The 23109-nt window shown below is 52.7% G+C and overlaps 1 protein-coding gene across 3 annotated transcripts; it reads left to right on the top strand.

The window, feature by feature from the left end:
* The first annotated feature begins 2876 nt into the window (after positions 1-2876).
* Positions 2877-21914, top strand: TFAP2A (transcription factor AP-2 alpha). Of its 3 annotated transcripts, none has more exons than XM_062568057.1 (7): positions 2877-2909; positions 10563-10997; positions 13987-14038; positions 16045-16276; positions 17532-17650; positions 19938-20079; positions 21626-21914. In XM_062568057.1, the coding sequence occupies exons 1-7, from the start codon at positions 2877-2879 to the stop codon at positions 21912-21914; spliced, it is 1302 nt and encodes a 433-aa protein (XP_062424041.1). The 3 variants fall into 3 exon arrangements, with proteins under 3 accessions (XP_062424041.1, XP_062424042.1, XP_062424040.1); XM_062568058.1 differs by lacking the exon at positions 2877-2909 and adding an exon at positions 5902-5967; XM_062568056.1 differs by lacking the exon at positions 2877-2909 and adding an exon at positions 9205-9231.
* The last annotated feature ends 1195 nt before the right edge of the window (positions 21915-23109 follow it).

The raw sequence follows: 23109 nt of genomic DNA on the forward strand, positions 1-23109 counted from the left end.
TTCTCTTTCTTTCTTCCTTTTTTTTTTTTTTTTTTTTTTTTTTCTTTTCTTTTCTTTTCTTTCCCCCCTCTGACATCGTTGCCGGGAAGTGGGACAGCTCATCCGCGCCGGGAGCTATATTTGGGGAGAGGATGGGGGAAAGTGTCTTTCCCATCCTGCTGGGGAGCAAAACACCGCCGCGACGGGGCAGGCGCGGGGCCCGGGGCAGAGCTCCGCAGGTGGAGAGCGGCGAGTCTGCGGTCCCCACACTGGGCAGCGAGAGACCCTCCTCACGGGCACCGGCCAGCCACCCGACGCCTCCTCAAAATAAAATAAAATAAAATAAAATAAAATAAAATAAAACAGAAGGATGGCCAAATGCGATTTATCCGGCAGTGAGCCAGGGGAGTTCAGCCACTCAAGCCCAGCCCAGCGTGTTCCCTCTGCACTGGGTAAGGGAGAAAAAATGGGAAAATAGGAAAGCAATAGGGCAAGGAGTAAAGCAGCGAGAGCAGGTCTTTCTCTGCCGCTCCCGTGAGCTAAGGAAGGCAGCCCGGTAACTCTAGGACCGGCGGGGGGTGGGGGTGGGGGGGAGCCCCCCTTCCCAAGGCCTGGAGTCTCCCCTCAGAGCAATTAAAATGTCCAGGCTGGAAAGGGATCGGTGGCGCGGGTTTAACCGAAATGGGGCTGCCAGCAGAGGGGCCGGGGAGCAGACAGGTCTTTGCCCCGTCTGGTGCCAGCGTTGTGACACACGGGAGGAGACCCGCCGTGTCCGTCAGAAATAAATCAGAGGGGAAGGAGCTCCGCGGCCACCCCGACCAGTTCTCCTCTAGGACAGCAGAGATTTCCCTGCAAAATGCGCTGCCGAGCCGAAAACCACCCAGAGCGACAAAAGGAAAAAAGAAGGGGGGGGTTAAAGAACCTTGCACGTGTTTAGTTTTTAAACTTTTTTTTTTTTTTTTTTTTTTTTTTTTGTCTGGGGAGGGAAGAACAAGGAAAAATTTTCTCAGCCTGATCCTCTCTCGGGAGGGGTGAGGTGCAGTGCCCGCAAGGATGGACACGCTGTCGGCAGCCGCCCGCCGGCACCGCGGGCCGGGCCGGGCCGGGGGCTCGGGAGCAGGGCCGGGCCGGGCAGGCTTGATCCCTTGTTACTCTTTTGGCCGCAGTCCATATGCAAGTTTTATTCTCTCCAGGGCAGCTCAGACCATGCCAAACTGCGATAAGGAGTGACTGGGACTCCTTTGATGCCGGGATTGCCTTGCAAACGGGAGGATGGGCCCTGGTGCGGATAGTGCAGCTTGTTGCGGCGAGAAAGGGGGGGAGACACCCAGAACTGGGACCTCGGGTGAGAAGCTCAGAGGAGGCGGGTGTGTGCTCCAGACCACTGCATCCTCGCATGCCTCCGGGCTGCTGGGGAGAGGAGCCCTCCAAACGCCCGGGCCAGGAAATCCGAATTAAAACCGCAAGTGTGGTCACCAAAAGGGGTCACCCCCAAATGCCGTGCAGCTGGGCGGTGCTGGGGCTCCCCCCCACCCCCAGGGCACTGGGGCAGACACGGACTGTGGAGCTCGAGTCCAAGAACGGGTTCTACCCGGGGAAGTTTAACCGGAGGCGAGGAGAAGGAAAAGATCTCAGCGGGAGCCTACCCGAAATGTGTCATCCCAGTTTAGCGGGAGTGTTTTACTAAGGGACAAATTCAAATCTGACTAGCCCCTCTTCCGCAAAAATAAATAAATAAATAAATAAATAAATAAAATAAAGATAAATAAAAGCATTTAAAATAGTTTTAATGGGAGAGGGGGGTTACCGTCTCCCAGAGGTGGCTCGGAGGGGGCCGCCTGCGGGAAGGGCGGAGGGAGGAGAAGCCCCGAAACCTTCGCGCATCTTCCCCTCTCCCGCTTGGCTCGGCGCTGGCCATGCTTCGCGCCCGCCCCGGGCAGGAGCCCTCCCCCGCGGGACCGGGGGGAGCTGGGGGGCAGAGCTGGGTAATTAAATCCCAGTGCCCGTCTAATTGCTGTAATTTGACGCTAACTGCACGCGGCGGGCAGGCGCTGGGCGCTGTGGTGCGAAGTGCGCTTCTCCCGGCCCGCCGCCGGCGCCCGGCTCCGCCTCCGCGTATCGCCGCGCAGGAGGCCAGCGCGGCGCGGAGCCTCCGCTCTTTAGGGTGGAGGGGTGGGGGCCAGAGCTCCACCGCGCTGCGGAAGCCGGGGCCGGCAGCCCTCGATCGCCGCGGGTTGTGAATGACGCGCTGCCCTCCTCCCGCACGTACAGCGCCGAGCACCGCACGGGGCTGCAGCCCGCTGAGAGGAAACAACTCTGCCGCCAGCGCCCTGGAGATGGGGCAGGGGCCGTGCTCCCCCCCCCCCCCCCCAAGGATGTGAAATCAGAGCTGTTCCCACCACCATGCGGCACTTCAAACCCCACAGGAGCAACCCGGGGGGGGCGAAACCGACAGGCCCTATAGATTCCCCCCGGGGGCGTCAGCGTGCCCAGGCCATGCCCAGAGCCGGGGGAACCCGCCGGGGCGGCCCCCCTCACCCCCGCACGGACGGGCGCATGCAGAGGTGCCGCCGACAGCTCGCCTGCTCCCGCCTGCTCCCGCCGCCCCGCACGGCGCCCCCTCGGCGGGGGCAACGCCGGGGTCCGCGGCCGGGCCGAGCCGCCCCCCCGGGCCGTGCCGGGCCGTGCCGTGCCGGGCCGTGCCGTGCCGGGCGCGCTGCGGGCGGGGGGCAGCGCGCAGGCAGCGCGCAGGCGCAGGCCGGGAGCACCCGGCTCTTTATGGCCAGGTGAGACGGGGCCGGCGCAGGTGAGGGCAGGGTTTACCCGCGGGGAGCCCGGGCGAGCGGCTCGCAGCCCATGACCGACGGGGACCCGGGGCTACGCAACCCGCAGCCAGCATGTCTGTTCTTGCCAAAATGGGGGACTGGCAGGTAATGCGACCCCCCTTCGGGGATTTTCATTTTTTTTTTTCGTTATTTTTGCTCTGGGGAGGGAGGCAGAGTTGCGGCCGCCAAAGCGAGCGGGGCCGGGAGCGGGGGCAAAGCCGGGGCCGGGGCTCCCCGCCGACGGCTGGGGCCGTGCCTGGGTGCAACAGGTCGGCAGCGGCGGCGGGCCGGGCCGGGCCGGCGGGTGCGCTGAGCTGCGCCGGTCTCGGCTCCGCGGCGGGTCCTCCCCGTCGGGGCTTGGAAAGGGGCGCGTGTGGCCCTCGGCGCGACCGTAGAGTCCCGCGGCTCCAAGAGCGGCTCCGAGCCCCGAGGGGGCGGCGGGGCCGCCGGGGGCAGCGCGGCCGCCGGGGGCAGCGGCGGGGCCGCGGGCGTGGGAGCGCTTCCCCGGGGCGGCCGCGGCGCACACCGCGCTCCCGCAGCCCACGCGGCGGAAAAGTGTCGGGAGCGCCTGACGGAGACGGTCTTACTGCACGAGTTCCGTGAGTTTAGCGACTTGAAGCAGCGAGAGATCCGCGGGGAAGGGCTGCGACTGCATCTCCCGCCTGGGCCCGTGACACAACCTCCCCCCCCTTCCCGAAAGGCCCCGCCGGAGCGGGGGGAAAAGCCCCACCGCAAAGCGAAGGCAAGCTGGCACGTGTGGACGTGGAACGGGCTCCACAGGGAGACCCCGGCGAGCCGTCTCTGCTCCCTGGCCTTCCCCGCAGCCACGCGGGCGGGATCGCCGCGACTTGGCCGGCTGTCGAAATGGAAGATGAACTGTCCTGCTGAAACACCCGGGTCTTTTATTATCGAAAGAGACTTTTTTCCCCTCCAGGACGGCCCAGCGCAAAGATGGGGGCTCACCTTCTTCTCAACTTTTCAAATGCCGCAGTTAAGTCTTTCTCCGTGATGCATTCTTTTTTCTTTTCTTTTTTTCCCCTTTTTTTTTTAAGAACGGCAGCAAGTCGTCTGCAAAGAAAGAAGAAAATACAGTGTAAAATTATACAGGTTTACAGTAAAAGCACCAGTCCTTTTATCAGCTGGATGTGTAGAAGTGATCAAGAGAGAGGGCTTTTTTCTTTATTTTTAGTTTTTTTTTCCGTACTGAAGTGAACACTTATGTAATCGCAGCACTTTCGGGCTATCTTCCTTGAAATCTCTTCACGACTTTACCTTACGTCCCGTCCCTGTTTTTGCCCGTCTGCCGGCGGCGACGGGGCCGGGCGGACCCCCGGGGGCGCGCAGGCACCGCGGCGCAGCGCGGCGCCTCCCCGTTTTCCCCGGATGCGTTTCTGCCCCGGAGCCAGCCCAGGCCGGGGCATGGGAGGGAAAAGAGGCCCCCGGGGCGCAAGCGAGGCCGGGCCCCTCGGCAGCTGCGGACGCCCCCTCGGGCCCTGCCGCCGCCGGACGGCCCGGCTCCACCAGGACGGCGATAAGTCGCGATAGCCCCGTGCGTTATCCTACTTCCCCGCCGCCTCCCGGCCTTCCCCCCACTGCTCCCCTTCCCGCATTAATTTAGGCTTAATCTGCCAACTCCATTTGAACCTCAATGGGAGTAAAAACAACAATTTACTCTCTTGCCACTTGCAGACAAAAGCGATGATCAAAAAGACCATTGGGGCGGGGGGACAGAGGAGAGGAAAGAAAAAAAGTTTTTTTTTTTTTTTTTTTTTTTTTTTTAACAAAAGTATGTTTTTTCCCCTTTTTGGGGGGAGAAGGGGGAAGTGTGCGGAGGAACCAGCCGGCTCCAGGCCCGACGTGAGGCATGTGCGCAGCCCCTGCGCGCTCCGGCAGCGCCGGCGCAGGGCCCTCCCTGCGGCCCAGGTGCGGCTCGGCTCCCCCGCGCCGGGCCACTAAATACGCCCCGACGCCGCTGATCGCCCCGGGGACGGGCTCCCGGGCCCAAAGAGCAGTTTCCCTGTTTGCAGTGGGAATTATTGTTACTATTAGGGGGTGGGGGGTGCTGCACATGGGGGAGCCGAAGCCCGCAGCGGCGCCTGCCGCCACCAGCCGGGCCGGGACGTCGGGCAGGCGCCCCACTCCCCGGGGCACCCCGCTCCCCGTCGGGCTCGGGTCCTGCTGCAGCCTCAGCGGGCACAACCGCGGCTCTCCCCGGCTGCTTAAACCAGCGTGGGATAGGCGAGGGAAATGAGGGAAAATGAAACCTTTCTATGGATGGAGCAAGGCTGGGCACCTGGAAAAAAATGAAAAGGAGAAGAGTGGAAAAGGAACCCGAAAGGAGGGCACAATGAACGCTCATTTAGCCGCACATTGTTAAGCAAACGAAGCGCTCCACCTCAGGAACATCCAAAGTTTTATTATGGTCATTGCTGCGTCCCTTGGCTGAAGTGCTTGCAAATGACTTTCTGGCTCCGTTCGCGTTGCTGCGAGCCTCGATTTATCTGGGAGCTACGCTGTGTGAATTTTTGAAGAGCGATAGCCAGCGAAGCCGAGAGGAACACAACTGCTTGCAAAAAAAAAAAAAAAAAAAAAAAAAAAAAAAAAAAAAACGCTCTTCAGATCTGCCCCCGAAAGATCAACTCAAATCCAGAGGGCAGCAGCAGCCTCCGCAGACAATAACCTCGGCAGAGTGAGACCCGAGCTTCACTTATTTCCCCCTGTCTTTGCTTGCTTTAAACCCCGTGGAAAGGGGGGGGAGAAGAAAGTGCTGGCTGCGCGGCCGGCCCCAGCGGCGCGCGGAGGAGGCGCCCCGTCCCCGCGGGCGGCGATGGGCGGCGATGGGCGAAAGCCGGGCTGCTCGCGGGGCCTTTATACCTGCGCCGCCGGCTGCAGGTTGTTGTGCTGGAGAGCAATTGGGCTATTGTTGCTATGCTAATGAGGCGATTAGGCTGCTGGTAAGGAGCCGAGAAAGGGAAAAGTTTCTGCCATTAGAGGGAGATCTCAGAGCGCGCACAGGAGCTGGGCGAAGCCTCCGCCAGCCGCACGCTGCACACCAGAGAGGCACCACTTTAGTGAAAGCCAGGGAGAAACAAATCCTCCCTCACGCCAATCCATGAAAATGCTTTGGAAACTGACGGATAATATCAAGTATGAGGAATGTGAGGTAAGCGCTTTCCTGGGCTGGGGCAGAGCCCGGGCCCGCCAGCCGGGAGCGGGACGCTGCAGCATCCATCGATCTCTGAATTTCGTTTAGGAAAACTTCTGCTCCTTCACCAGGCTTCTTTGCAGCCCTGCCGCTGGAAAGGGGCTGGGGGTCCTTCCCCAGGAACTTCGGGGCTTGTGGAAAGTCGGCTTTGTCGGAAGTATATGAGGAGAGAAAAACAGGACGGAGAATGCAGCAGCAGCCTTGTCTATAGGTAGATCCTGTATAGATAAGGCTCTGTAGGATGCTACACTCATCCATATGGATGGATGGATGGATGGATGCCTGAATGAATGGACGGATGAATGAATGAAAGGGCAAAGAGACAAAGGGAAAAGAATTATTCTTACGTGCTAGGTACCCGAGGCATCCCAATAGATTGGCTCAGGACCGACGCTTAAAATCAGCATTTTGGAACTAGCTGCTGGTTTGATAATACCGAGCTGTGCATTTTTTTTTTTTTTTCCAGGGGTCAGTTGCTGAAGTGAAATCAGGGGGTTTGGAGCGGTATTCCCCCAACCTCTTAATTTTCAGTGACTCACTCTTACGGCTTTGAGTAGTAATATTTTAAACTCTCGAAAAAATTAAAAACTACCTGATTTGGTTTTGGAGACATTCAGCACAGGTTGTGCGCATGAGTGTGTGTATGCACATCCATATTTTTAGTGCGAGGCGAGTGTCTATTAATCTGACAAAAAGGAAAAGAAGACAGAAAAAAAAAGAAGAAGAGAAGAAGAAGAAGAGGAAGAAGAGTGATGCCCAGGACAAATGCCTAGCCTCTAACCAACGAATACTATTGTCACACGTTTCGCCCAAAGTTGCCCGTGCAGTGCATTTAAACCTCGCAATAAAGGATTCCACTTTGCAGATGAATGTATTTATTTGGTTGCAGCCCATGCGGGGAGGCAGCCCCAGCCTCGGCGGCTGCCTTTCCGACACATTTCTGGGGAGAAGTGTGGGGGGACGTTGCCGTCCGAAAGCGTTGCCGGTTTTTTGCCATGCCGTTAGGGTAGGGGAAAGGGACGGAAGACTCGCCAGACCCACTGAGGACTAAAATATTAAATATTAAATATTTTAGTCCTGGATAGAGCAGTTTGGGGTAAAACTGTTTCCCGATATGAGAGCTGAGATCCAGCGGCTGTCGGATGCTTGATTTCTAGGAAAGAGGTGTTAGGATATTTTTTATTTTATTAAGGCGAAAAAAGAAAATCCTCAGCTGGATTTAGGGGGAAAATAGTGTTTCGACCCGTTCCTCTGGCCAGGGTCGGTGTTTAAGCGCGCACGTGCGAGTGTGCGGATTTCATCGTAAATGGCTTTTGTTGCCTGGTGCTAATGGGACTTTGCACCGAGGTGCTGCCCAGCACGATGCTGCCCGGCAGCCCCGGTGGCTTTTGTCTGTGTGCGTGTGCGGTTTGTCGCCGGGGTTTTTGCTTGGAAGCAGATCTGAGCTGCGAGGTGACTTGTAGAGGAAAGAAAACCGAAGTGGCTTTGCCCTGACGGGGAGCAGGACCTGCTTGAAAATAAAAATAAAATAAATAATCAAATAGAGAGGCCGGCAGCCCTCTGCTCCCCCTCACGGCCCGGGGAGGTCAGGGCTCCGCGGTGCGCGGTGCGCGGAGCCGAGCACGGAACGGGGCCGCCCCGGCCCTGCGAGGCGCCGCGAGTTGCACATCCAGTCGGACGGGTTGTGCCGCAGCGGCGGCTTGTCTGGGCCGGGAGCAGCGCTCGGCGAGCCTCTGTCGCCGGCGCCCGCTGCCCCCGCGCCGCTGCCGCCCGCCCCTCCGCTCCCCACTGCCTTTTCCCCCCCTCTCCCCTTGCCGGCCCCCGCGAGGGGCGGCGGAGCCCCGCGGATGCTCCGCGGCCCCCTGCTCCGGGCTGCCGCTGCGCTGGAGAAGGCGGCGGCGGTGGCGGAGGAGGAAGAGGAGGAGGAGGAGGAGGGGTAACCAGAAGACGGGGAGACACCCAAAAAAAAAAAAAAAAAAAAAAAAAAAAAAAAAAGCCCAACTTTCCCAGGCGGTTCCGGGGCGCGGAGCGCTGCGGCTCGGCGGCGCGGGGCGGCCGCCGCGGGGGCAGCGGCGCGGGCGGGCGCGGGGCGCCGTCGAGGCATGGACGGGGCTGCGGGGGGCGCCCCCGCGGAGCCCACCCCGCGCAAGTGCGGCGCGGGGAGCCAGCAGCCGCTCTTCTCCGCGGCGGTGGAGGCCGGCTACGCGCAGCAGCCGCAGCCCGAGGTGCGCCCCGCTCCGGGAGGGGTGGGGGGTAGAGAGAAGGGGGGGGGGAGAGAAAAGGGGGCCGGCGGGGAGGGACGGGCAGGGGGGATCCCTCTCCCCCTGCCTTCCCTCCTTCGCCCCTCCGCACCCCCCGTCCTGGCTCCCACCCTCTCCCTCTGGCCGGATCTCTTTCTCTTTCACTTTTGCATGCCCTGCAACCTTTTAAAATGTTGCCCCTTCCCTGTGATTCGTCAGACGCGGCGGCATGTCCCCCCTCTCGCTCTCCCGCTCCCCCCCCTCTCCCTTTTTGTCTCTCTCGCTCCCTCTCCCCCATCTCTGATTAGATACACTGATTCTTCATTCAATGGACGTCATTTAGAACAGGCTCTGCCTTGAGTTGCCTTCTCGCTTCACGCTCGATTTCCAGCCATTCTTCCCTTATTAAGTATTCGTGTAATATTAATAGTCATGAATATCTGCTATTAGGAGTCTCCGGGAAGGCAGCAGATCTGTTATTAGGAGCTCAAGTGAAGCAGCAGCTAAGTCAAAGGAGAAAAAGAAAGAAAGAGACAGAGGAAAAAAAAAGGATTAAGAAACAAACGCACATACACTAAAAAAAAAACAAAAAAGCCAAAAAAAGCGCAAAACAACAACAACAACAAAAGCCAAAAAAAAGCAACCAACTTTGACTCCTCATATCACGCCAGGATAGAGCTCTCGCCTTTGCAACACCCGATGAAGGGCAGCAGAAATCGGTGCAAGTTCTGATGGATTATCGTGGCGCGGCCGCGGTGCAGGAGCAGCCCCGGCGCCCCGGCCCCGCCGCCCGCGCCTAGCGCCGGGCTCCGGCCGCGCTCCCGCCCGAGCCCGCGCGCCCGCCCGCGCCCGCACCGCGCCCGCGCCGCGCGGCTCCGCCGGGCGCTGCGCGCACCTCTGGTCACTTTCCTCTGCTTTTTTTCTACCCTGACTTGTTACCCCCGACTCTTCGCAGATGTTAGTGCACAGTTTTTCAGCTATGGTGAGTGGCTCCACGTTTCTCGCGGAGGGGGTTTGGTGTGCTGGGCGCTGCTATTGTTGTCGGCGGTGGCGGCGGTGCTCGGGGTTTCGCATCCAGCTTTCTTGAGAGGGCTTCTATTTTTCCCTTTCCTTCATTTTTTTTTAATTCGGTGGTTTCCTTTCCTTTCCTTTCCCCCCCCCCCTTTTTTTTTTTTTTTTTGGTCTGCTTCAAGCGAACGGCAAAAGGCTTTGCTCGGATCCTACCGCCTAGGTTTCTTCACCTCGCCACCTGCGAATGGGATATTTTCAGCTTTCTTGTCTCTCTTTTTCGGGATTCTACCTCCTGCCCTCTTAAACCCTCCTCCTCCTTTTCACCGGACGTGCCCGTGGGCTGCTCTGCCCGGCTGCCCCTCTGCTAGCCCGGAGCCGGCCGAGCCGTGCCCAAGCGCGCTCGGGCGCCGCTCGCCCGTCGGCGCGTCGCGGTGCCCCGCTTCCCCGGCGCGCTGCAGCCTCCGCCACCTCCTTTTTTTTGGGGGGGTGGGGAGGGGGGCGAAATCGCCTGCCGGCGAGCACGGGGGCTCGGCGGGGCAGCGGCGCGGCTCTGCCCTTGCCGTGGGGGGACGCGGGCGTGCGATCGCCCCGCAACATTTGCAAAACTTGCAATGGGAGCGGCGGGTTTGTTGGAGCCTATTTCGGTGTCTTCTGGTAACAAAATGGCAGTGGTCTTTGATTTTCCGTGGGTTTTTTTTTTTTTTTTTTTGCTTAGGATGTATTAGCGGTAACCTCAGCGGCGGTATTTATTTTAGTTCTACTCGGAGCAAGAGGGAGCATTTGGGGTCGTGACAAATTTGTTGTTTTAATAATGACCACTTTAAAATGATGATGATTTTTTTCATTATTATTTATTTCCCCCCCTTTTTGTGTGTGTTTGTGCGAGTAATATCTGCTCTGGAAATTCCCGGGCAGGAGCGATGGGCACGATCTGCCGGGAATCCACACTGTATCGTCGCCGCAATGTTTTATTGCTACAAGTAGCCCTATTATTGTTGTTGTCGCTGCTGTTATCACGATGACTATTCACAAACGAGCCACCCCCCCACTCCCCCCACCCCGTCGTAATTCCGTGTCAAAAGGAGCGGGAGGCGGCGGGCTGCCCGGGTCCGCCTCGCTGCGGCCGGCCGCCCAAGCTTCGCCCCGCGAGGGGGAAATTTGTAGATTTACAAGCCGATTTTGACGAGAAACGGTTTGATTTTGATTTTATCTTTTTTTTTTCCTCCCCTTCTCTCCCTCCTCCCTCCCTGCCTCCCCCACCCCCCCCCCCCACCCCGTCGCCGCCCTTCCCCCCCATCCCAGGAGCGCCACGACAGTACCAGCAACGGGACGGCGCGGCTGCCGCAGCTGGGGACTGTGGGCCAGTCGCCCTACACCAGCGCCCCGCCGCTCTCGCACACCCCCAACGCCGACTTCCAGCCGCCCTACTTCCCCCCGCCCTACCAGCCCATCTACCCGCAGTCCCAGGACCCCTACTCCCACGTCAACGACCCCTACAGCCTCAACCCGCTGCACGCCCAGCCGCAGCCGCAGCACCCGGGCTGGCCGGGCCAGAGGCAGAGCCAGGAGCCGGGGCTGCTGCACACGCACCGCGCCTTGCCGCCGCAGCTCTCCGGCCTCGACCCGCGCCGCGACTACCGGCGCCACGAGGAGCTGCTGCACGGCCCCCACGGGCTGGGCGCCGCGCTGCCCGACCTGCCCCTCCACGCCATCCCCCACGCCATCGACGACGTGCCGGTAAGCCAGGGCCGCCGGCCGCCCTCCGCCGGAAAGCAACCAAAAAAGATTATAGATCTCTCTCCATATATATCTATATCTATATCTATATCTATATATATATTTTTATATATATATATATATTTCACACCCTCCTTCCCGGGATCCAAACTTGGCGATGGGAGAGGGAGAAGAATAGGCGAAGCCCCCAGCTAGAACAATAGCCCGGTGCCGCTCTTCCCCGCGCCGCCCGCCGGCCGTGCCCGCCAAAAGCGGGATAAATCAAACGGCTGTCATCGTTAGCAATATCTTTCCTTCTCGGTGACAATAAGCTGTTGCGATCGGAAGGGTTTATAATATCACCGCAGGGCCGTGCATTTGGGGAATTTCTCGCCGTCCTGGGGAAATAAAAAGGAAAAGAAAAGAAAAAAAAACTTAGTCTGAAATGCGAGATCTCGTTAAACATCCTCCCAGGCAAACGCAAATGAGGAAAAAAAAAAAAAAAAAAAAAAAAAAAAAAAAAGTGGGTGAAAGTGCCCTAAGAAGGAAAAATCAGTTCCCCGTGATTACAGAATTGGCATATGGGATAATGACATCTAAAGTTGTAAGTGGATACAGACAGTTCCTCTCCTCTAAAGGAATTAATTGACAAATCAGAGGAGAGGTATATTAAAATTATTCTTTTAGCAGGAGTGCAAAGAGATGACCTCATAAATCATTAGCAATAGGTTATCAAATTCTAGCCAGACCTGCTACACCCTGTATTAAATTAAATGGTGGGAGCCTATTGGGTGATGCATTATTTTGGGGATCTAATTCTGTTATCAATAAATACAGTTTAAAAAATGGTTTCTAATTAAGCATGACATTAGCACATGGGCTATTTACAAAGCAAGCGGGGCTATTGTTCAGTTAGGAAAGTGGCCTTATGCAATGTGATGGGAACAACTGTTTGTGATCAAAGTTCATCTTTCTGGGTTTCTCCCTGAAAATAGAATTAGAACATGCCAGTAAATTTATTAAAGCCCACAGAGCTTGTGCTAAGGGACTAAAGCTGCTTTACTTGCACAAGGAAAGAGGAGGAGGGAACTGTGGTATCTGGATGTGATTTTTGCTGAAATGCCATCCCAAATTACACGATCAAATACTACAACAGTATATTTGCTGACAGTTTAATGATTACAGTTTCGTGTTGCAAGGATAATGTGCAGATGAACTTACCTATTTGGGGGGGGTCATTTTGAAATCTTTTGCAAATTATACTTGGGGAAAATAGTGAATTTATTACAGCCCTCATCTGGCTAAATTAGCCACAGAAAATTGCTGGTTATGTTTAGCAGTTTTGTAGTAAATGCATACATTCCCCGAAGTGGAGGATTTAGTAAGCAATTCAGATCTGTTTAAACCAGGTCGATTCTTTTAACTTAATATAAAATAACATGGAGGCAACAGCAAGAATAAACTAATTTGTTGACTGCAAGCCCCTTATTGCTGTAGGAACATGACCTAAAACAGTTCCTTACAATTCTCCCTTGCTGCAATCATGCTCAGTTGCAGTGGGCTGATTTTGGAAGCCTCCTTTACAAATAGATATTTTAAGTACGAATCATTTTATTCGACTTTCAAGGATCTGTGAATTAATAGCATTGCTGTAGTTTGTGAAAACCAAATGCCATCTGGTTCAAATCCTTAAACCAGCCCAGCCAATTTTTTTTCCTCTGTAAAAACTGAATCAGCAGGATGCATGAAGAAAAACATAAAAACAAGAGAATGTATCTTTTAAGACTATTTATTTAGTTATGCAAAAAAAAAAAATCTTTCAAAGAAATTTGGGTCAGGGAAAGGGTCATTTCTGAATTTTCCCGTTGCTGCAACAGTTAACCTTTAATAAAAACGACCACTAAATATTTAAGAAAATCAAGTAGACGGTGAAAATTATTTAATCATAAATATCTCTGTGGGATTTTAAACTTAACAGTCCTCTCTGTATGGAATATGTGTAGAAATAACACAAATAAAAGTATTATGCCACACTACATTTACTTTATGGGTTTAGGGTGCATGCATAAAGGGATCATATTTCCCCATATAGTTAAAACACAAGAACTGCAGCAGTAGTCATTTCTGAACATTTCTCAATTTAATTATACTTAAATCCAGAAGCACTTTAGGCAAGTTACAAATGAGAGCATTGAGTATAATAAAACCTGTAATAAAGCAACTTAGTACCATCCACCCGGAATCATTGAGATCAGGCACAATTAACAGGAGCATAAATCCAAGACAGAATGGAAAATGTTAGAATCAGTATTATTGTTGGACAAAGACTAGAGAAGGAAGTAATAGTTTTTTAAATGGTAATGCCTGTGTTTTGTAACGATTGCGAAATCTTCTATCTCAGCAGCACTGGTGTTAATTTGTAAACACAGCCAGACATTATATTGCCTGTCAGTTTTTCGAATTAGAAAACATGATTTCATTTGACTTTCTAATCACGTTTTGACTGGGGCGCACAAAACCCATCTGTAAGCGCAGCAGCACAACCTGCTAGCGGACAATAGCGGGAGCGCGGGCCGCTGCGCGGAGCCGCGCGGAGCGAGCGGCGCGGCCCGAGCTGTGCGCCCCGCTGTGCCCTGCCCGCCGCCGCCGCGGTGCCGCGCTTGCAGCGGGGCCGGGGGCGAGGACCAGGGAGGGGGAGGAGAGGGCAAACTGCGGGGCTGCCCCGGCGTGGGGCTCGGCAGGGACCTACCGGGCCAGCCTGGTGTGGTGGGGGATTACATTTTGTTTGCTTGCTTGTTTTTCCCCTTGGAGAATGAGGGAAAAGAGCGGAGGGATGCAGGATTTGCCTTATAGAGGACCCCCAAGTGCGGGCCACTGGCTCTGTCACTGATCCCCGTGTGGGGTGAGGGGGGAGACCGGTGGTAACTTGTGGCTCCGCAGCCCGGGCCAGCGCTGCCGTCCTTTGGTTGCCACCGTACATTTACCTCCCTGCGTGTTCCTTTCGTTGCAGCACGTAGAAGACCCCGGCATTAACATCCCAGACCAAACTGTAATTAAGAAAGGTAAGCCGCTTGCTCGCGCCCACCGGACGCGTCGTCCCCGGCTGGGGAGGTAGCGGGCTGCGGCCCCAGTGGCCGCAGGCTGCTGGCGGGGAGAGCGAACGAAAATGGGCAGCGCGTTTTTGTCACTGTCCTCGCTGTTAAGGTGGAAAACGTTAGCAGATGATTTAGCAAAGTGGCCCCCGGATTTGAGTGCGTTAGCAGACAGTTCGGTTTCATGGTTTGACCAGTGCATCCGGCTGAGTGGCGTTGTTTAATCGTTGTCGGGAAACTGGGCTCTGATGGCGAGAACGGTGTTCCTTGTTCTTCGGGTTTTCATATTTAAATCATGCTGGTGATTAGATGGGTCGTTGGAGAAAAAGGGGCTAGTGGCTGGAAACTGATCTCTGCTGAGGTGGTTCGGTTTTGCTGGCTTTGTGTGTTTGCTTCACTTGAATGCTTTGAAACTAGCCCCTGAATCGGGCAAAATATTTACGGCATGCTTTCATTGAATCCTGGTTTCCCGTCTTTCTCGAGAGGACTGAAGGACTGAGAGAGATTGCACAGGGTACTTTGCAAAGGAGGTTCCTGGTGTAAAGGTGGAAAGTGATTGGTTTGCATTTGGATGCGGCATAGTGAGCCATTGCTGGAGTAAAACTCATTGGGCTGAGCGCTTTGCTGATGCTTGCTCTGAGGAGTGCCACATCTGTGCTACGCTGGCAGCACTGCTATTTGGGTATGCCGGACACCACCAGAACGAGATGCTATATAAAGCTGTTCTCCTTTCTAACCCTGATCACTGTACAGTCGGCTAGTTTAAAGTTTCATTTTCCCCCGTCTGTGAAGCCTTTGTCACGTCAAATTAGATGTGCAAGGGATAAATCTTGAGAGATGCTCTTTCCAAGTCGACATGATAATTGGCTCTTTTATTAGTAATCTCAAGAGTTCGTTTAACTCCTGTTGTATCTATTAGCCTTCCCAGAGCTATTAATGTCACAAGTGATCTATCCAAAACGCAGAGCCCCCCACGCGCTTGGACGGTGCCCGCCCGGCGCGGTGGGGCAGGGTGGCCGCGCGGCAGGCGGGGAGGCAGCGCTGCACGGGGGAGCCTGACAGCCCCCCGCGCTGCCCGCTGCCTCTCCCCTTCTCCCCGCAGCAGCCCGGGGCGGATTTCTCTACTTGCTGCCGGAGAGGGGGAATGGCGCGTGCGTGGGGGGGAGGCAGTAGGGTTTATTTTGGGGAGCCCCACTCTAGCTAAATCAAAGCACCGCCTGGGTGCAACTCCCCCTCCTCATGCCAGGGCTGCGATTTGCTTTTCGGTGTGCTGCTGTTGCTGAGCAATGTTGTGCAGGCTCATCTGTTATGATTTTTCACGTCAAAAGTTATCTGCTGAAAACATTGTGGCACCGGCTGAATGACACCTTCCCCAAGTGTCTCAGGGGGGTTTATTAGTACCCGAATGCGTATTTCAGCACTGGCTTTTGTGCTGTATTAATATGCAGCCTGCTGCTTGTTTTACTCCCCGGTGAATTCCCTCCCCGCCGGGTGTACGGTACTCAGCAGCGTGCGACACCCGTGTCGGGCTGGCCTTTCCAGTGACGCCCGCACAGACCCCAAACCCAGACACTGGCGCGCTTCACGCAAACTTTGCTCCTGCGCCCGCTCGCCCACCGGGCTCGCTTGCCTTCAGCCCCCCGCGGGGTGGCCGGCGGCGGGGACATCTCGAGCCGGGTGACCCGGGCCGTGCTCGGCTCTCGGGAACGCGCCGTCTCGCTCCGCCAGCGCTGGCCGGGGCAGGGCGGCGGCGCCCGGCCCGCGGTGCCGAGCAGCGCCTCGGTGGAGCCCCGCCGCCCTCCGCCCCGCCGGTCGCCCGCCCTGCCCCGCCTCCCCTCTCCGCCCCGCGGGCGACGCGCACCCCGCGCCGGCCGCGGCTCCGCGGCGCAGGGCCGGTGGCCGGCGGCGGCCGCCTCCTCCTGCCCCCGCTCCCCGCCCGCTCCTCACCCTCACTCCCTGCTCCTCCCTCCCTGCAGGCCCCGTGTCCCTCTCCAAGTCTAACAACAACGCCGTCTCCTCCATCCCCATCAACAAGGACACGCTCTTCGGCGGGGTGGTGAACCCCAACGAGGTCTTCTGCTCGGTGCCGGGCCGCCTCTCGCTGCTCAGCTCCACCTCCAAGTACAAGGTCACGGTGGCGGAAGTGCAGAGACGCCTCTCGCCGCCCGAGTGCCTCAACGCCTCCCTGCTGGGCGGAGTGCTCCGGAGGTGAGGGGCGGCGGCGCGGGGCGGAGCGGCGCGGCGGGCGGCGCGGCGAGGCGAGGCGCCCGCCGCCGCCGCCACACCGGCGCGGGCGGGGGGCGGAGGGGGAGGGGTGGCAGCGGACGCGGCGGCGGTAGGGGGCGGCCCACGCGGGAGCGGGCTGCGGGGACGCCCTGCGCCGCTCCCCTCGCCTAACGGACGTGGCCAACCGTCGCCTCACGCGCTGTCAGTCAGCGACTCGCCAGCCCCCTCCCCGCCGCGCGCGCGCTGGGCGCGGAGGGGCGTGGGCGGTGCTCGGCTGTTAGGGGGTGGGGCGCGCGGGTGTGTGCGTGTGGGGGGGGGGCCGCTGTAACCATGGCAACGCGAGGCCTTGTCACCCCCCCCTCCATCTCGGCTCTCCCCCGCCTCAGGTGGTGCCGGCTGTAGGACCCGGGAGGGGTCTTGATGGGAGGGGGTGTCTCCTGGGCTGCCCCCATCTCCCCTGGATGAGCGAATAGGTCTGATAATGACATATTTTTTATATATATATATATATATAAAAAAATAAAGCAAATCGAAAAGTTTCAGATCTCCGTTCAAGTGTCACGCGCTCTTCCGTAGGCGTCCCTTCTTCTAGTTACCTAGGGGTTATAATCTAATCCAGACAATTAAAGAGCACTTGTGTAGGGAATAAAATCCAGAATTAATTAACAAAAGTTTCGTTTCCGAGATTTGTCTCAACCCATCTCTGTCGAAAAGTAGCAGATAGGCTATTTAGAGATTAATCCATTCTCTGAACGCCGTGGTGTTCCATAATGGTGATGTAGGCTTTCGACCTTTCAGATTAGTTTTCTAAATAATGCAATAGCTATCGCAGGATAGCTGGTTTTAAAAAAGTTCCCGTTGGGGCCGTAGTGTGTTGGGAGTTCAGAAATGATTATTATTGCGGTGGTTGTAACACGGAGGTGCAAATGACTACCCAGACACTAAAACTTTTGAAATCCGTGCTATTTTGTGTGTTGATTTGTACCTTAGCAAATTTAAGCGTGAAGTCAGCCAAATACCCATAGATCAGCACGGGTAAATTTTATACCCGGGTTTGTTTTTTGCAATTTTTGCTCTTTGCTCCCCCACCCCACCTCAACCGTCCCCCCCCCCAAACCTTTTCTCTTCCTGGGGAATGTGTTTTTCGAATGGGTTTGGGGGTGATTTGTAGAAGGGAGCTGAAATACAAGCTGGTGCCCTGTTAGTCTTGTTCTAAGTGGCTTTATGTGTGAAACAGGGCGAAGTCTAAAAATGGAGGGAGATCTTTGAGAGAAAAACTGGACAAAATAGGATTAAACCTGCCAGCCGGGCGACGCAAAGCTGCTAATGTTACCTTACTCACATCGCTAGTGGAGGGTAAGTGGCTCAAAGCTCCGAGAGGGTTCATTTGGAAAATGTGCATGTTATTTTTGCCTAACGGGATAAGACTTCATGTTTTTTTTCAAGTCGGTGCTCCGTGTTTGAAATTTGAAAGGCATTATTTAATTTAATCTTTGTGCCTCAGAAAAATGTTAATTGTGTATTTTTGCCTTTTGTTTTAACCTGAAACGAACTAAAATGAATCCTGCAGATTCAGCATTGCATTCCACCATTTATTTGCTTTTAAGTCTTTGAACTAGATGTTTTCAGGGTCCCATCTTACTCCCTTATTCAAGTGAGTAATCCCTCCCCAGAGTAAATTGGTTTCGCTGGAAGCAGCATAGGAAGGATCCATGAGAATGAGGTTTAGAGGCTCAGACCCAAAAATGTATGAGTTGAAAGTTACAGGGAACAGAAATTATAATTCCTCTAGTACCGTGCTCCTTTCACCCATGGACAGCTAAGCAATTTTTAAATGACAAAAACTGCAGGTATTTTTTTAATACTTTTTTTTGCAGTCATTCCCCCTCCCCAACAACATAACAGTAAATCATTTAAGATTTCTGACATCTGCATTTGAGAAATGCGTGACCATTACTTCCTGAATTAATTTGGGAATCCTTGACCTAAGCCATGAATTAATGGTGTCCTGAAAGCCTCAAAGTACACCCCTCCCCGCCTCTTTTGGTTCTCATTTTCAGAACATATGTTCCCTTCGTTATTTCATTCTCCCCTACTTTGCTCTGGCAAGAAAAGGTGCAACTTCTTTTAACACCTTCAGGTGTCCCATGTTTTCGGAACTCAGATGCAGGAAGCTCAAAGAGTTTGCAAGTCATTTTATTTTGAAGTAGTTACTTTGTCACAGTTACTGGCCCAAGTCCACTAACCATATCCTGCTCCTTTCTCTGGGTATTTGGTTTTGATTTGACAGTATTTTAGACTGATTTAGTCTGCAAGTGCTTTTAACCTCAAGTCAGGATGCGCAGGTTAGCCTAAGTTTGGCTGCGTAGAAGGGAATTTTTAGCTTTGTTTTGTTGTCACTTTGCGTTCTGCTAGAAATGCTGAACATTCAAAGAGACAGGAGAGAAATGCTGCACACAGCTAGACTTCATTTTTTTTAACATTTAGATCATTAGCTGCACTATATTTATACTGCATGAAAATTACTTTGTCTTCTTATATTTGAGGAGACTTTGTGATTGCATCAACACACTGTAGTAAAAAAATCTGGAGTGAAGACCTTGTAAAAACTCTAGATTTGGTAGATGCTTAGCATTTATTTGTGATGTTAATGAATATGGAGATTGTATTATGGTAATCTATTGTTCTATTTGTCTTTCACATACAATGGCTCTAAAAGAATGATTTTTAAAAAACAAAACAGGCAGGCCTGATCTCCAGATAACTTAGTAATGGTGGCTAATTTTGGGGGAGATGATAGTATAAACATTGCTTGGGCTTTGAGTCCTGTAGCGATGAGGCAGTTTCTAGAGTACTGTTATTGTTTATGATCCGCTCCATTTTATGGAAACAAGCTCACTGGACTGAGGCTTTGAAGCTCTAATTGGCGCATGCGTTCTTCCGGAGCTAGAGCTAATGGCAGGAAGCCCTGCAGTAAAAACCAACTGGTTCAGGAAATTAAAACCAAAGATTTGAAAATCAACAAAACAGACAGACTGGGTGGAATGACCCTAAAATTCTCATGGTTAATCGTTTGGGGGTGAACATATAATTATATGCGATCAAGTTAAATTTTAAACACTTAGCTGTTTAATGCATTTTATTTAGAAAAGCTCTAGGAGTAATTATGATCAGTATTAATCATTGATGCATTGAAAAAGAATATAGAGGCAGGTACTCGAGGCAAATAAATATCTTCTGAGTAAACAGCTTTGAATGAAATTTTGTATGGATGGGTGTGCATACATGTTTATATGTGAATATAAGCACACATTCTAGGTGGATAGAACATACCTGTCTAGAAGTATCTGTTAGTTGATATGAACTTTAGAAAATATGTATGTGTGATTTAACTTAACAATTTGTCGTGAACATATATTTTTGCTTGGCCCTAGTCTGAAGCAAAGAAAATTCTTACAAGATGAGATGTGATTAGCATTTCTTCCACTACCCCTTTGAAAGAAAAATGTCCAACTCTTTTTAGAATAAAAATCCAAGGAGAAAATAGCTTTTTTTTTCCTAATGGATTTTTTTTGCCTTTGTGCTATGTATATTGATCAGATGTATGTTTCCCTCCCACTCCCACCCATGCCTCCCTTTCCAGGAGAAGCAGTACATCTAGCTAGAGATTTTGGGTACGTTTGTGAGACAGAATTTCCTGCCAAAGCAGTAGCTGAATTTCTCAACCGACAACATTCCGATCCAAACGAGCAAGTCACAAGAAAAAACATGCTTCTAGCTACAAAGTAAGACGTTTACCTTTCTAGCGTGTTATTCAGTTGTGAGGGGAGTGGGGCAAACCTGGGTCTGGGACTCATATTTGTGTGTGTGTGCGTTTGCCACAGTCAGTGGCTAACGGCCTTGCAAATCCTAAGAGGGTGTATCTGCCCTCATGCTATAGGAGAGCTGTATAGCCCAGCTTGGTTTCCCTCAAGTCAGTTTATGCAGATTACCTTGAAAGTGAGTTGTGAAAATTGTGGATATTTAGTTAAAGAAGAAACAGTACTTTTTTCAAAGCAAAACATTTTCTGGGCCTTTACACTTAGCTTACCAATTTAGATAGGAGGGGAAGGTTTCCTACTGACAGTAAAATAAAACTGGCACATTAAACTGATTTCAATTCATTAAAATCTGCAATGGTTCTTTCTTCCTTAGCAGCTATGTTACTTAGTGAGTATAGGGATATTAAAAATATATTTTAAATGGCAATCTGTACGCAGTTAAAATGCTAGTGGAGTTTATCATTGGTAGGGCTGACTAGACTTCCAGGTGGTGCGTGAAAAGAAAATGATTGTTTTGATATGTTTGCTGGAAATTAAAAGAGTTGTTTAGTAGCCCTTAATTACCAGTGGAGGTGTCACCAAAGGGCACAGTGCCAGAGGGCGCACGCAGAAGATAGGAGCCAGTTTATGACTGGAAGACATTAACACGGGTTTTAGAATACAAACTGTTTCAGCATGCCTCTAAGCTCTTGCTGTAAGGTGTGTTATTTCCCCAACCATTTGAGCAGCAAGTAAATGATAAAATGTAACTTGTGCACCATGCCCTCCTATCCTCTCTTTCCACCTCCCTAGAAGGAAATTTCCAGACCTCAGTTAGCGTCAGCCTTCCCCTCTGTGGGAAGGTCCCTTTGGATTTGGAGATATAGATGTACACATAAAAATGTTCCGGAATACCCTAATTTAAAGCCTCGATTCCCCTCTCCGCCTTCACTCTGTCTTTTTTTCCTGACATACGAGCGTATTTTAGCCTTGTGGAGGAGGAGATCTGAGTCTCTCTAGTTCCAAAAGGATCTCCCAAAATGTGAAAAATGCCTGAACCTCTCTATCGTTACTGCACCCCATCTATTCTCTTCTGTATTGCTGAGAGACTTTGAGCTGCTTATTTATTCTGTGCCAAAATCTTGTTCAGAGGAGGCGTGTATGTCTGTGTGGGGAAACCAATAGGAGGGTCAACCAAGGAGGCAGAAGACGTGTGCTTGCGTGTGTGTGTGTGTTGGCTGGGGCGTGATGTTGTGCACAATTGTGTGTGCACGCGAGGTGAAGAGAAGAGGTCTGTGCGTGCCTTGGAGGTGTGAGAATTAGGGGGAAGGATGTGCAGTGGGAAGGGAGAGGTGTCGGGAGGAGTGCGTGCACTGAGGGGCAGCAGTCCCTCTGATCCAGGGGCTTGTGTAATCTAGCAGGCAACATGCACAGGCTTTGCAGCCGACAGTGATGGTTCATTTCTCTCCCTCTCTCTTCCCCTGCCTCCCTCCCTCTCTCTCTCTCTCTCTCTGCTCCATTTGTGCTGCAGACAGATCTGTAAAGAGTTCACCGACCTGCTGGCTCAGGACCGATCTCCCCTGGGGAACTCGCGGCCCAACCCCATTTTGGAGCCGGGCATCCAGAGCTGCCTGACCCACTTCAACCTCATCTCACACGGCTTCGGGAGCCCGGCAGTGTGCGCTGCAGTCACTGCCCTGCAGAACTATCTCACCGAGGCGCTCAAGGCCATGGACAAAATGTACCTCAGCAACAATCCTAACAGCCACACAGACAACAGCACCAAAAGCGGCGACAAAGAGGAGAAGCACCGAAAGTGAGGATCCCCCCCCCCCCCGCACTCCTCTCCCTTCCCCCATGTAGCCACCAATCCACGCAGCTCCCTCCTCCCTCTTTCCTGCACCCAGCACCCCAGGCTACAGCGACAGAATCAGTGTCCTTCTGACCATCCTGTTCTCTGACTCTGCAGGACTGCTCTGCCCTCTCCCCACAACCCTTCCTAGCATCCACATTTCCATTTGCTCCCATTTAACTCACCCCTCCACACCCTCCTCCCTACCACTACCGTCGTTTTACCCCAGTTTGGAGCCTAAGAGAACAGAACAGGGGGACGGAGCCAGCAAAGAAAAAAGTTCTGTCTTGAGTTTGTGAACTTTTTTTTAATAAAACAAAAGGAGGAAAAAAAAACAAAAACAAAACAAAAAGAAAATGACTTTTTTTCTAAAAATATGTAAAAAATAAAAAAACAAAAACAAAAAGAAATAAATAATACTTAAAAAATTCTATGAGCTTCACCGGACTGAATCACCACCTTCCCTTACATAAACTTCAGTTAAGATTGTAGCCATATTAAAAAAGAAAAAAGCGAAAAAAGTGCAACAACAGCAGCAGCAACAAACAAAAGCAAAAAGGACTGATGACATTTTATCAGTATTGTGAATAAACTTGAACACAAAACACAAGCAGTTCCATGTCATATCTTCAGTTGTAGAACTTTTTCCTGCCCAAGGTAAAGCGACCAACTTGAACTTTCTATTGCAACACGATTCACGGTTATTATATAAGGGAATCAGTGTTCATGTATGTATATATTTATTTATGTGTAATTTAATGGGAATTGTAAATATGGTGAGTCTGTTTTAAGCCTTTTTTATTTATCTGGTGATCTCGTTTACCTCTTGTTTAGTGGGTTTTAAATCTTCCCCTCTTAGTTCATCATGTGGTTCATGGTACTTATTTAGATATCAGAGGTTTTTTGGGGGTTTTTCTCTGGGATTCATCATTTTTAGCCCTGTTGTAGCATGTTAAAGGCGACAATGAAGCAGCTGAACAAATAAAAAAAACATGAATTTTTATATATAATTAGTATGACATTTAGTTTCTCATTGAAGAAAAAATTAAGTGATGTTGGACCCTGGCAAGATTTTTAAACATGTTAGTGGTTTTACAACCCTTAAGTGTTGTGGAAAATAAAATAAGAAGTTATTTTCATCCACTGTCCTCCTCTTGAAAGCA

The sequence above is a fragment of the Rhea pennata genome, chromosome 2, assembly GCF_028389875.1.
Source record: "Rhea pennata isolate bPtePen1 chromosome 2, bPtePen1.pri, whole genome shotgun sequence".
Classification (NCBI taxonomy): domain Eukaryota; kingdom Metazoa; phylum Chordata; class Aves; order Rheiformes; family Rheidae; genus Rhea; species Rhea pennata.

Coding starts and splice junctions, on each gene's coding strand:
- TFAP2A (XM_062568058.1), top strand. CDS start 5,917: ATGAAAATGCTTTGGAAACTGACGGATAATATCAAGTATGAGGAATGT. Junction 5,968..10,562: donor TCAAGTATGAGGAATGTGAG/GTAAGCGCTTTC, acceptor CCCCCATCCCAG/GAGCGCCACGACAGTACCAG. Junction 10,998..13,986: donor ACGCCATCGACGACGTGCCG/GTAAGCCAGGGC, acceptor CTTTCGTTGCAG/CACGTAGAAGACCCCGGCAT.